The sequence below is a fragment of the Lepisosteus oculatus genome, chromosome 10, assembly GCF_040954835.1.
Source record: "Lepisosteus oculatus isolate fLepOcu1 chromosome 10, fLepOcu1.hap2, whole genome shotgun sequence".
NCBI classification, from domain to species: domain Eukaryota; kingdom Metazoa; phylum Chordata; class Actinopteri; order Semionotiformes; family Lepisosteidae; genus Lepisosteus; species Lepisosteus oculatus.
In genome coordinates this window covers 1014263-1028558 of record NC_090705.1, presented here as the reverse complement: position 1 = coordinate 1028558, position 14296 = coordinate 1014263, and the positions used below count along the sequence as shown (strand labels likewise).

General features: G+C 50.1%; 1 protein-coding gene across 1 annotated transcript in view; it reads right to left on the bottom strand.

Annotated features, from left to right (window-relative positions):
* LOC102683670 (oxysterol-binding protein-related protein 3) overlaps nt 1–14296 on the bottom strand; it is a 58812-nt gene that overhangs the window by 20053 nt on the left and 24463 nt on the right. The window contains exons 3-11 of the mRNA XM_069194711.1: nt 9779–9895; nt 8863–8916; nt 6919–7032; nt 6606–6767; nt 5267–5390; nt 3671–3774; nt 2889–2981; nt 2620–2776; nt 1253–1383 (exon numbers count right to left, since the gene is read on the bottom strand). Coding sequence (XP_069050812.1) covers nt 1253–1383; nt 2620–2776; nt 2889–2981; nt 3671–3774; nt 5267–5390; nt 6606–6767; nt 6919–7032; nt 8863–8916; nt 9779–9895 — 1056 coding nt within the window. The remainder of the gene's footprint in view (nt 1–1252; nt 1384–2619; nt 2777–2888; nt 2982–3670; nt 3775–5266; nt 5391–6605; nt 6768–6918; nt 7033–8862; nt 8917–9778; nt 9896–14296) is intronic.

Below are 14296 nucleotides of genomic sequence, written 5' to 3'. Positions count from 1 at the left end.
TCGGGGAGACAGGAGGGCAGGGGGGCAGGAGGGCAGGAAGACAGGAGGGCAGGCTGGTGAGTCAGACAGGCAGCCTCCCTCTGTGCTCCTACAGTGCACTCAGCACTCACTCAGATACCAGCTGCTCCTCAGCCCCTCTGCAAGGCAGAGATACCTGGCAACGCTAAAGCCTCGCTGTATTAAAAGGGCAGCTTTCAGTGTTTTAAATATTGAATGAACCTGCCATCTGTGGAGGACTAATATTTCATTCTGGCGTGGCAGTGATCCAACGCGAAGGCAATGCTGGCTGCTCCATTCCCTGTCGCATTTCCACTTCCAGCTCGGGATGTGATGTTGGAACGGAGTGGCTACGGCAGGTTGAAAGCACATCTGCCCCCGGAGCAGTGCGGGGAGTTCAGACTCTCCGGGAACAAAGGCTGTGACAGGGCTGCTACCTGACTCCACCAGCCCATCCTGAATCAGTGCCATGGGGCCTGGCAGCTTCTGCCCAAAGCATTCTGGGAACCACATGCAGGACAGCCCTAGTAATTAGGAAAAGCTACCATACACAACTCCAATAAATCTAAGGGGAACCACTTTGTACTATTGCATCATATTTTCCACTACAACTACCGAGCTCTGACCCAATCGGGGAGAGAGATACACTTTACTCCAGGGATGGCTCTGCTGCACCTGCTGCAGGCTGTTTACAACAGATGACAATGAATTGCTTGAAGACCCTCATGAAAAGAGCACAATGTGAGTGAGTATTATTGCTGCTGAACCCAGTCCACGCTCTCTACTCCAGGCTCAGTATTTCTGTGCTCACAGAATGAACGTCCTCTAAACAAGAAGCATGAGGCCAAAGACACACATTCGTTCTCACCGGCAGTTTTATCACATTTTCTTGAGTGGGATTCTGCCCTGCCTTCCATTTCATTTCCAAAGGCTGTCCAGAGTGAATACAAGCATTTAGAAGACTGCATTAAAACACAGCCTTCAATAAGAGCGCAGGAGCTGTAATGTGTCGACTGAGAGCTCGTGAAACTGTGGGGATTGAACAGGTTACCAGAGAGGACAGACTCAGACTGTGGTTTATCATCACAGTTACATCTCCTTTGCCAAACCAATGACTTGGTCTCTTTCTGAACACAGACCTGCCAGCAGGTATCTGATAGAAATGGGCACTGTGGAAAGATTCAGGTTTAGCTACGGAAACATTTCTGCTCATCAGAAATAAGGAAGCACTGATAGAACGTAAGCTGTGACTCACAGTAGCCAGGGCATTCTTTAGACCGAGCATCTGGGCAGGAGGTGGCTGGACTGCTTCGTGATCCAGCATCTGTCTGAACTTCTCTCTCTCTGAAGACAACACGTTAAAGGCTGTTTTCAAAGACGAGTGCACTGCAGAGACAACAGACAGGGCCCGGCCATGAGGGACAGAATCCAGACTAAGGGTAGAGGTCACACTGAAACATGGGAAGTTGCAAGCAAAAAAATTATTTATAATAAGTATCAGTCATCTTTTTCACACAATAGCACATACAGAATAAAATCTGTTCTTTTAATGTACAGCTCAGACCAGAAGTACTAAATGTTCTGGTGGTTCACAACCAATTTCAACTTTACACCTAGATTTTCACTAAAATCATTAGCATCTCTTCTGAATTTAATGATATCTTTATTATACATTTTTTATACAAATACAAACACAAGGTTTATTCCCCAGAGACAGGGAGAGCAAGAGAGCAGGACAGCAAGACGAGGCACATATACAGTCTCATTCAAAGTCATATCACCTTCCTGAAGATCATGTACTCTACACATTTAAGGATCTTCTAAAAAACTGAATCATTCATTGTAAGGACACAGATAAAATGTAAATTACGTTTGCACACTTGTCAAGCAGGCAACTCTAAAGGGAGTGAGAAGGAACCTTCATGTTTAATTTCAAGCACGCAGGCACTCCTGGCCCTGGCAGAGTCTCGTCCTGAAGGAGCACACACTCAGCCCCCAGTGGTGCACCAGGTCTGTCAGAACAGACCCTGAACAACTCGGACAGTCCTGCTCAGATCAGCTCTAGAAGGCCTGAACATGTTTACATGGTAACTGCTTATTGAAAAGACGGTTGTTTATGTTATCTTTCACACCTGCTGTAAACCCTGTATTTAAACAACTGTTGTATTTAATTTTATAGCAAGTCAATTTCTGGCACCAGGAGGAATGAGCAGTTAAGAGACAGGGGGGCTGAGTAATACTGAGAGGCAGGTCAGTATTAGTCAGAGCTGGGCTGGGTTGGGATTTCTGAGTGAAACATATGTACATATGGATTTAAGAGAGATTGATAGATTTCACCCAGCAGAGGGGGTTTGTTTAAGAAGCTGAACACCAGCATTGCGTTTGTAAAGAGAGCTGTTTTTATTCCACAGCATTTCCAAGATAAACACTGAGTCCACAGGCCTGAGCGCCCATCTCAGTGACCTGGCCTCTCCAAGTCCTTCACGGTGGAGCAGGCAGTGAACCCAAACAAAGGAAAACAAATGAATAAATCTGCTCTGAGCATGATAACTGAACCAGCAGGACTCTGCTTTACAGAGCTGCGCTTTGCTGGATGACAAATCTCCCGCTGGGTCTCCTTACAGCTGCTGGCCACGCGGCAGAACTCCTCCTGCAGCCGGGACGCCTCGGCGGGCGAGTCTGGCGTCTCGGGGTAGCCCTTGCCGTTGTCCTCCGCGGTGGACAGGTTGGGGTTGGAGGCATGCAGCCTGATGGAGCCCGAGGACACGCAGCCCGGAACCTGTCGCGGAGACAGCAGAGGTCCGTGGAGCTCAGAGCACAAAATACAAACGGGCATCTAGAAACTGTACTTCGCCAAGGAGAAAGCCAGCCCAGCAACCAGTCCCGCGTACCTGCAAGGTTGTCTTAGTGTCTTTGCCGTAACTCTTGTTCCGCCACTTTCTCTGAGTTCGTTTGTCCTTCCTGGGGCTTTCAAAGGCAGAGGCCTGGAGGGAACAGCGGGGATCACATGGACTTGTACTAAACAGTGCTGCAGAGGTAACAAAGCGCTGCAACCTTCCACTGGTGTGCACTAGGTAAGAGTTTAAGACATACTCAAATGTGTTGTGTTAAGGTAAGGCCTGCAGTGTGAGAGAGAGGACTACCTGCAGTGAGAGTGAGGACTACCTGCAGTGAGAGAGAGAGGACTACCTGCAGTGAGAGAGAGAGGACTACCTGCAGTGAGAGAGAGGACTACCTGCAGTGAGAGAGAGGGGACTACCTGCAGTGAGAGAGAGAGGACTACCTGCAGTGAGAGAGAGAGGACTACCTGCAGTGAGAGAGAGAGGACTACCTGCAGTGAGAGAGAGAGGACTACCTGCAGTGAGAGAGAGGGCTACCTGCAGTGAGAGAGAGGACTACCTGCAGTGAGAGAGAGGACTACCTGCAGTGAGAGAGAGGACTACCTGCAGTGAGAGAGAGGACTACCTGCAGTGAGAGAGAGAGGACTACCTGCAGTGAGAGAGAGGACTACCTGCAGTGAGAGAGAGGACTACCTGCAGTGAGAGAGAGGACTACCTGCAGTGAGAGAGACAGGACTACCTGCAGTGAGAGAGAGAGGACTACCTGCAGTGAGAGAGACAGGACTACCTGCAGTGAGAGAGACAGGACTACCTGCAGTGAGAGAGAGGACTACCTGCAGAGCGTTGATGGAGGGTGCCGAGTATGTCCGCTGGAGTACCTCCATGTTCTTTAACAGATGGGTGAGCTCCAACAGGTAAGACTGACACTGTGAGAGCTCTGGGAATAAAAGCAAAGACACAACTCAGTCCCGTAACGAATTAAAGATGACTTACCATCTCAGAATGACTAGTGGAAATTTGTCTTAGGTTTCCTCATTACAGATAATACTATCAATTAAAATACACAGCATACAATTCATCAGCACACATAAAAGAAGAACCACACATCAGACATAAAAAGCATACATTTACAAATACAATTAAACTAATCATAATGCAAATACCTGGTAGAAACAAATAAAATACCATTAACAGCTTGTGTTCACTACTTGTATTGAGTGTGGGTGGGATAAAGGACATTTTATAGACATTTCTAGCAGCTGTAGGGACCCTGAAATGTCGGCCAGCTGGAAGAATTACAAACTGAGAATTCAAGGGATGGGAGGCATCTTTGATTAGATAGATAAGACTTTATTAATCCCAAATGATTATACTTTTTTGCCATCCTACAGAATGCACTGCTCTGTCAAAAATATCCCCCAGCTGTTTCACTGGCTTGCTAACAGGGGCTGGCTAACAACTAAAAATATTAATCTCTTAAATAAAAACAATTGCTGATTTGCGTTCTTAATGATATACTCACAGTTTTCATTAAAAGTAAGCGCCTTATCAGTAACTATCAATAACACAGACCCGAGGTGCCCCTGTACTTAAAACCAAATCGTCTGAGTATACACCAGAAACAAGACCCTCTTTACTCCAAAGAATAAGACCACCAATCACATTAAGCATAAGAAGTCTTTCTAAAACAATGTCAGTTTCGATGGTGTTAAAAGCGGAGTTAAAATCAATTAAAAGGACACATTTAAATGTCTTTGGCTGTTGAAAGTGTTTTGCTATTTCATCAACTAGAGTGAGAGTCCCTCCCTCAGTTCCCCTGTGCGGATCGCGTTGCGGATGTACTGTAAGGTGGTTGCTAACCAACCCTTTCCACGCACTGGGCCAGAACTGGAGTGGGTGCTGAGTGCAACTGGTCTCAGCTACTCGCTCCTGAAACTTTAGACACAGGTATTACTTACTTCCATAAGTCTGGAACAAAACAAGCATTTATCAGACTCTCTGATCTTACTCAGGAGACAGCTGAGAAAGCTTTAAGCTGAACACAATTTCAACCATCAGGTTTTAGTGCTTCATTAGGTTTAATCTCAGAGAGGCACAAGGGGTCAAAACTTGATATTTGATTGCAGTTGTTACTGCATTTTAGCCTTGAATCTCTCATATTAAATCTTCCAAAAAACCTATTTATATCACTGACAAAGCTTAACACTCTGCCCATCACTGTATGAAGCCCCTCCTGCACTTGCAGGACGGCTGGGGACCGATCACAGCTTTGCGTCACTGGTGGCGACAAAGCAGCAGCCCTCCACCAGACGGCAGAGCCGCAGGCAGGGTGGCTCCAGAACGGGGCCGAGGCTCTGCTCTGCGCTATGCTGGCTCTTCTGGGATGTGTTGTGGGACACGTCGCACAGCCTGGGAGAGGGGTGGAGTACCTCTGGAGCACCTGTCCATGTCTTCGGAGGACTGGAGCCAAGCTGCCACTTTAGTCTGGCTGCTGAGGGCCGCTGAGAAGCTGCCTGCTGTGTGGACTGAAGACTGCTTCGTCAGAGGTGTCCTCTGGGCAAGAAGGAAAAGTCATTGGTCCACTGAGTCTGTGCCGATAAGCACCAGTTCCTCTTTCACACACCTGCCTCGGACCCGTGCTCCATGGAGCCCACCACAAAACGCCCTCTTCTAAAGAAACCGTCTCAATCTTCAGCTGTTCCCTTCGTCTGCATCTTCGGTTGCTCTACAGACACGAAACAGCCTTGCCACATGCAAAAACTGGGAGCCTGTCTGCCCTAGCTGGTTTCCTCTGGCACTGACCCGCCGCAGGAACAAACTGGGACCGAGGCTTACTGCGTGTGAAAATGGGATGTTTTGTCTAATCGAAGAGGGAAGGTTAACCTGAAGAACAGGAATTTCAAAAGCTCAAATAGTCCACCACCCCTGAAAATTCCACAAAGATTATTCACCAGCTCTCTAAGCCATTCACTGATCCATGGGCAGATCTGACTTTTAAATCATTTTAATAATGTTGTGTTAAAAACTGCATACTTCCCTTTGCTATGGAGTATTGATATATTTAAGGTGTGCTTATGACTGAGCTCCCCATTTCAGAAATAATATTATAAATAATAAATATTTCACATTTATCTCTGTGTCTTGGATTGATCTTGGATCTTGGTATTTCCCTTCCAACAACTGATCTTCTTCAGAATAAGACAAAACACAATAAACAAAGCAGCTGTCACACACTGCAATGGAAGATCATTGTGCCCTGTCTGCTGCTACAGTCACTGTGTACGGGAGCTGATGCACATCAGAGAGACAGCTCTGGGAGCTTCTCTGTCGCCACTGTGGTACAAACTGAGGGAACGCCCCTGCAGCACACAGACTTTCGCAGTTCTCTATATTTCTTAGTGCTCTGGTCCTGGAATGCTCTATTCAATCGGTTTATTTGATCCAATTGAAGTTCACTTCTGGAAGGTTCATCCATATTTTCCTCAATTCGGTCAAGTCCAGTGATATTAAAAGTCAACTGCACCGCTGTTACTAGGCAGTGCTGAGTTACAAAAAGGCAGGCACTGATCTAAAAATCACTGACCCAAAATAATACTTCTGTACAATCTAGATATATATATGCAGAGAACACTCAAGCAGCCCTGCTCAACAGCCATGAAGGCAGCCTGTCCTACAGTCACTGGCGCTGCACCACAACACTGGCAGGACCGGCCGGCTCGCCTTCACCTGCAGCACGCTGCCCATCCGGGGCGAGGACTCCCCGCCTACCTTCCTCATGGAGGCCGTGTCCGAGGGGTTGGGCGGCGCGGAGGCAGTGAAGTAGTACAGAGGCGCGGTGTCGTGTGGGTACATGGCGATCGCACTCTGGCGGTACAGCCGGTGGTGGCGCAGTCTGGACACCCAGTCGTCGAACAGCTCCTGGGACTTGATCTATACAGGCAGGCAGAGCTGTGAGCGCACGGGCACCCTGAACAGACGGCAGGCCGCGGGCAGCTCTTGCATATAAGGACATTAACCGAACCCTTGTGAAATGTCTCGTCTGTGAACTGGGGCAGCTCCAGCATGCAGGCAGGGTCATTACCTTGAGGTGGTAAATATTCTCCTCCGCGTCCAGGTCTATGCACTTGGCCTTCTTCTTTATTGCCATTACTGACAGGCCGACATCGATGCAGCCATGGAGTTTCCCCTTCTCAATCTGCGGACACAAGAAGCCAGGCCTGGTTCATTATCTGCACGATGCTACTGTCCACACTGGGCCCCGTACAAACTTTGCATCCTGTCTCATGTTTGGAGAAGTCTCTGAACCATCCCGTTCATTTGCGCCGCACAGTTATCACTGTCAACAGTGCTCTTTGAGGAAATCCCTTCCAGTTCAAAGCTGCTTGTGTTGGGGGAGACTGTACTACTTTACACAGTCTCTACACAAGGACTAAAGAACATAGATCACTGTGAATGGATGACATTCTAAAATGTGTTCCCCATCTTCTTGTTAATCATTAAAAACAGTCCCTTATGTAAGTACCTGTAATTACTCTTCAAAACAGTTTTCTCCAGCGCTTCCCATTAATAACGTCTAAGTTACTCACTGGTATGGTTTGATACTAATAAACACTTGTGTTAAAAAGGGAGGAGAAGAGGAAGCTGCATCTTGCAGTCAACAGGTTCAGAAGTTTCCTTTCTGTTCCAAGTGATGCCTGTCAGAATAAATCATGCACAAGGTATAACTTGGAAAGTCAGACTCCTGCACAGCCCTGTGTTGGACAAGATCCTCTAGGAAGCAGAGGCTCAGTCCGATTATGACGTGAAGCCAGATTTGGCATTTTGGCCAATACCGAAACCCAGCCTGGCAACATCGGGAAAAAGATCTCGTCTGAGAAAAAAAGTGACGATTTTTCTATTTGCTGGAAACCATGATGAAGACGCATAAATTCTGGACACTCCAACTTCTCATTTCTGTCATTGTCAAGGTTTCAAAGGTCTGCACTAGCTGGCCTGTCTCCCTCTGGTGCCACTCTTCCACTCCGCATGGCCTGAGAGCCCCAGGGCTCCCGCCAGCACACAGCCCGTAGGAGATCAAATACCGGCACCCGCTGACTCGCGCCCTGAACCCGGTGATCCGAGAGCCAGGAAGGTGGGAAGGGCGGAGCTGAGTGGGCATTCAGAGCAACTGGGAGGGCAAAAACAGAGAATAAACAACTCCTGGAACTTCCCGGCCTTCTCTAGAGCCCCGACACTAACGCTTGAGAAACCAAATGGGCTTTCAGTGACAACAACAGAAAAGAACACTTTCACGCACTGAGGGCTATAGGAGGTGAAAACACGCCACACATCTGCGCTGGCTGGGTGAGGTCTCTGGACAAACTGCTTACGAGCCATCAGACAGCCTCCTCTTGTTTAGCCTTTCCTTCGATCTTATAGGATCACAGGTAGAAAATGAGCGACTGCCCCGCGGAACAATCCAATTCAGCTCGTCCCGTGAAGCAGAATAGTGCCTTTCCACAGCTCACGACACGGCTGGTCACAGCCCAGCTGGGAATACACGTTACTCGAAGGGCAGCCACGGGTCCTGCTACGCTCTTCCCAGTAAGCGACTGGGATCGTCTGAGCTTGCGAAGCAGGTTGTGATGCTCCTTGCCCACTGCACCAGCCAGCTGTGGAGACGGGCACACCTGCAGCTCTGAGCTGGAAAGGGAGCACACCTACGGTTCGGTGTGTCTGACTGCCAGAATGCAGCTGAGAAAGAAACGGGAGGAAGGACAGTAAAGGTTACTTTCACCTCAGCTGCCCTGACTCGTCATCACTCCTGACATCGTTTCCAAAATAATAAAACTAAAAAAACCACTTTCTCCCTCTGCATCTCTCCATCTCCACCTCTCCGGCCGTCCTCAGCCTGCAGGGGGTCCCAGGAGTCCGGCTCTCGGCTTTGACTAAAACACTAAACCTTTTCAGCGCTGGGGCGCTGTGCCTGCTCCTGAATGAGTGTAAAGGAGTGACAGGGAGTTCTCTGTCCTGATTCAGTACTTACGTCGGCTCCTGACTTGGCGTACTTCAGAATCCCTCTGTCAAGAAAGAAGTACCTCTGCAGGGAGAGAAAGTTGAACAAAGAGATGTTATTGTCTGGAAGCCACTCTTCTTTCCTAGTCTGAGCAGTTGGCCTCTCGCACTCTGCCCCTGGGTCTGGGGTGGGCACTGGGGGGTGAGTCAGGTTCGAGAGCCGGACCCTAAGAGTCTGGATCTTAGGGGTCCGCGTGCGGAAATCAGAGAGGATGGCGGGGCACCATGTTCTTGTTTTGCTGATGTATTACCTCAGGAAAAGATCAATGAAATAAAGAATTTGATGCCCCAGGAGCGTGGCAATTTCCCCTCCGCAGCTGGGATGGGAGGCACTGTGAGGAGCTGGGGTGGGAGCCCCTATATGGAGCTGGGATGGGAGGCACTGTGAGGAGCTGGGGTGGGAGCCCCTATATGGAGCTGGGATGGGAGGCACTGTGAGGAGCTGGGATGGGAGGTACTGTGAGGAGCTGGGATGGGAGGCACTGTGAGGAGCTGGGATGGGAGGTACTGTGAGGAGCTGGGATGGGAGGCACTATATGGAGCTGGGATGGGAGGCACTGTGAGGAGCTGGGATGGGAGGCACTATATGGAGCTGGGATGGGAGGCACTGTGAGGAGCTGGGATGGGAGGCACTATATGGAGCTGGGATGGGAGGCACTGTGAGGAGCTGGGATGGGAGGCACTGTGAGGAGCTGGGATGGGAGGCACTGTGAGGAGCTGGGATGGGAGGCACTATATGGAGCTGGGATGGGAGGCACTGTGAGGAGCTGGGATGGGAGGCACTGTGAGGAGCTGGGATGGGAGGTACTGTGAGGAGCTGGGATGGGAGGCACTGTGAGGAGCTGGGGTGGGAGCCCCTATATGGAGCTGGGATGGGAGGCACGTACCTTATGCCAGCCTTTCATGGGCCACTTCCTCCTCTTCAGCATGAAGCCCTCCTGCTTCTCAGGCTCCTGGATGTTGCTCCCGCTGCCCCGCAGCCCCTCCACGATCTCCCAGCTGTCCTGCTCACATCACAGAGCGCAGGCGTGAGCCGGCGTGCCCCGTCTGCGGACACGCGCCAGCGCCAAGACCTCCCCCAGGACGGGAGAGATCCAGCCTCACAGGGGAGGGGAACTTCTCAAAACTGGGATTTCACACGCGTTCTTTTAGGAAAAATTTAACATTCATTCATTCCTCACTGTCACAGCCTGAGACTGATTCAGAAAGAAACAGAATCATCTGTTTAATCTGCTACAATATGAACTATTATACGGAGTCATGCTATTTCTCAGGGAATAACCATGTCCGATCAGAAATGAGTTCGGGGGTGTTTATTATAAAGTTATTTAAGTTAGAAAGAAGCTTGTCTGAACCTGCATCAGTTTTCACAAATCCTGAGGAGTCCCAGGAGCAGCAGTGCTGTGAGCAGGGCTTGAACCCACGCAGGAAAACCCCACTGGATTTCAACTCTAGCACCTTAACCACTCAGCCAGGGTGTGAGGGGGGAAGGGTGTGTGTGTGGGGGGGTCGCTGTGCCTTTCCAGGAAGTGACATCATGGGGAAGGCGAGAGAGGCCTCGCTTGGGGTCGCCCCTCCTGAAGCTGTTCCGATCAGCGATCACAAAACATCCACCTACAGTACCCACCCAAACTACAGAGCACTGACTGCACTAGACTCCAGACTGCGGTCTCGGTGGGAGACTTCGAAATGAATGATGTTTTCCCTCCCAAAACTGAAAGGCTTGGACTGAAGACTTTTTTTTATTTCTTTAAAAAATTATCTTGCAGTGAAAGCTTTGTCAAGAGAGAACGAAATGTCACGAAATGTCAAAGAAGTAACATTTTCAAAGACATTTGCTGATTTAAACAAAAAGCAAAACAACCTTAAATATTTTATAGTGCTGCATCAAAACAGAAAATCTGATATTCTAAAATATCTATGATAATCTGAAAATGTATTTCGAACCCCATGAATTCTGAGATCAAAGCACAGATCAAAGTCACAAATTTAAAAACGCCTTAAATTAAGTTAAATGACGTTTTAGAACTTTTTAATTAAATTAAGTTTTAAAACTTAAATTACGTTTCTGATATAAATATATTAACTAAAGAGGGAAAAATCACCCTTGCGTGTTTAATGTCCAAATAGGTTAAGAGTGCTGAAAATGAGCTCCAGCTTGAATCCCCCAGCAGGAACGAAGAAGACAGGAAAATGAAGTACTCAACCATGGGCAGACCACACAGGCTCACGGACTAGACTAGTGCTGCTCCCAGGGCCAGCGACTTTCTGACAGGCCGACTGGAGCTCCTCCCCGCACCTCACGCCTCCCGCTGTTCACCTTGTCCTCTGGCCCCCTGGCCCTGCAGCGTCTCACAGAGGCACCCCAGGGCCCCCTGGCCCTCACACAGCCCTGCAGCGTCTCACAGAGGCACCCCAGGGCCCCCTGGCCCTCACACAGCCCTGCAGCTTCTCACAGAGGCACCCCAGGGCCCCCTGACCCTCACACACAGCCCTGCAGCGTCTCACAGAGGCACCCCAGGGCCCCTGGCCCTCACACAGCCCTGCAGCGTCTCACAGACACAGAGGCACCCCAGGGCCCCTGGCCCTCACACAGCCCTGCAGCGTCTCACAGAGGCACCCCAGGGCCCCTGGCCCTCACACAGACCTGCAGCGTCTCACAGAGGCACCCCAGGGCCCCTGGCCCTCACACAGCCCTGCAGCGTCTCACAGAGGCACCCCAGGGCCCCTGGCCCTCACACAGCCCTGCAGCGTCTCACAGACACAGAGGCACCCCAGGGCCCCTGGCCCTCACACAGCCCTGCAGCGTCTCACAGAGGCACCCCAGGGCCCCTGGCCCTCACACAGCCCTGCAGCGTCTCACAGAGGCACCCCAGGGCCCCCTGACCCTCACACAGCCCTGCAGCGTCTCACAGAGGCACCCCAGGGCCCCCTGACCCTCACACACAGCCCTGCAGCGTCTCACAGAGGCACCCCAGGGCCCCTGGCCCTCACACAGCCCTGCAGCGTCTCACAGAGGCACCCCAGGGCCCCTGGCCCTCACACAGCCCTGCAGCGTTTCACAGAGGCACCCCAGGGCCCCTGGCCCTCACACAGCCCTGCAGCGTCTCACAGGGCCACCCCAGGGCCCCTGGCCCTCACACAGCCCTGCAGCGTCTCACAGAGGCCCCCCAGGGCCCCCTGACCCTCACACAGCCCTGCAGCGTCTCACAGAGGCACCCCAGGGCCCCCTGGCCCTCACACAGCCCTGCAGCATTTCACAGAGGCACCCCAGGGCCCCTGACCCTCACACAGCCCTGCAGCATCTCACAGAGGCACCCAAGGGCCCCTGGCCCTCACACAGCCCTCTCACGAGGAGTGCAGACCTATTTCCTCAAGAAGCAGCTTCAGTTCACTCAGTTTACTCCGCCCTCAATGTCTACTGCTTCAATAGCAGATCCAGCTGAAACAACAACAGTTGGTCCAGAAGGAGGGATTTTTCATTTAGTCCCTGTTGTAAACAAGTCATAACCTGGTGAACAACTGAGGTCAATCATCGATCCACAGGCAGCTGCCAGCTCTCATCACACACTTGCCCGTGGACTGATAACCTCCTTACGCTAAGGGTGGGGGGGGGCTGGAGCATGCTGCCAGGTCTTGTTTTTGCAGCTGGCTCCCTGGGAGCTTTCAAGAAGCAGCTGGATGAGATCTCCGGATCAATAAACCACTAGGAACTGAAATGAGCATTATTGATCAAAGGGATCCCTCTCATTTGTAACCTTCTTGCGTTTCTGTAAATTTGCAAATGATAAGCTTGTTGTAAGTTCTTCCACGAAAAAACTGATGCAATCTAAAATAATTTGCTACAGTTCATAGTATTATTTTCATGAGAGAAAATCCTTCAATAGTGCTACAAACACAAAAGACTTTTACTTGGTGCTAATATGTCTGCTATTAAATGACCTCAGATGAATTCATTCATTTGCATTTACTTTATTAATCATAGATCCCTCTGTCACGCAGGATCCCACTCCTCTGCTCTGAACACAGAGCTGCTGCCTTGTGCTCCACCAGGACCAGAACTGGGACAGAGTGCCGGCGATTACTGGCGGGGGTGGGGGGACTTAAAACAGTTCACATTGCACGAGCGGCAGGGGACGTCCAAGGGGGAAATATGGGTCTCTCCACAAAAATATCATCCTGTAGGCAGGAGGAAAACAACAGCTCTGCCTACAGATGTCAAACATTTTCTAATATGAGGTCAGAGCTGGTGAAACACCCCAGCGGCTGTTAGCTGTTTCAAGGACGAATTCCTCTGATGTTGAGGTCCTACAGGGGCGCTATGTAAATCTAGTTATCCAACAGCATGCACTTACAGTAGATCACAGATCCAGCTGTAAATCTCAAATGCGCCTGCCTGCCACGGCCCTCTGGATTCTGACCCTCAGCAATCAGAAATCGTGAACACGACACACACAGATAAAGCTTTCCATCTGATATCGCTTCCTGTGTTTCACACTGGCTAGTGCACGTTGCGTTGGCATTGTTTCGCACGCGATACTTGCTTGTGTAAATCTGGATGCATCTTGTTCACACCACTGCAAGGGGATGGGGATGGTCATATATAAACAGAGGAATGCTTTCCATTTTATAGTAATCATCTTTAATCCCGATGGACTGATTAGATTAGGGAATTAAGGTCGGATATGCAGGTCACCGAGTATGACCAGGGAAGGTCACTCTGCTTCCTGGTGCCCAGCTGACCGCTGCAGTCAACTGGAGCTCTGTCCAGTGAAGGGCTGTCCAGGCGGCACAACCGAAGCAGCTCTTCCCCCTTGTGGTCCTGGGTCAGAGACCCCAAAAAGACCCCACCGAAAGCGATTGTAACACAAAAAGACCTGCTGCTGTTACGGCTGCAGCTGGTCCTAATTAACCCCTCATTACCCACTTTCCCTAACACACTCACACACCTCCTTCACTATTCAAACCCTCAGCTCAGCCGGTGACATCGCTCTGCATTAGAAATCTATCCTCCACCTGAGCTTTCTACGTCCTCGAACCTCTGGCTACCGAAATACAGACCTTTCTAGAGTCGGACCTTTTGACTACCCTCTCATCTCGCCCCTTTTTGGAATTGACCGTCTCTCTAATCGGACCTCGACCTCCGTCTGGAACTACCGAGCCCCCTGCTGCCTCGCTCCTCTCAGACTCTCCCAGCAACCTGCACCGGGCTCAGACCTTCTCGCTCGTCTACAGCTGTTCCAACAACATGCCTTTGCTCCACAGTTAGGAAGAAATACCAATGGCTGGATTTTATCATTGTAACAAATAGTGTCAATTGCACACTGTTTATATGATCCAAAAACTATTTATACTATACGACTGATACTATCTTGATGATTTTACACCCCTACCCCCCAGAAGAA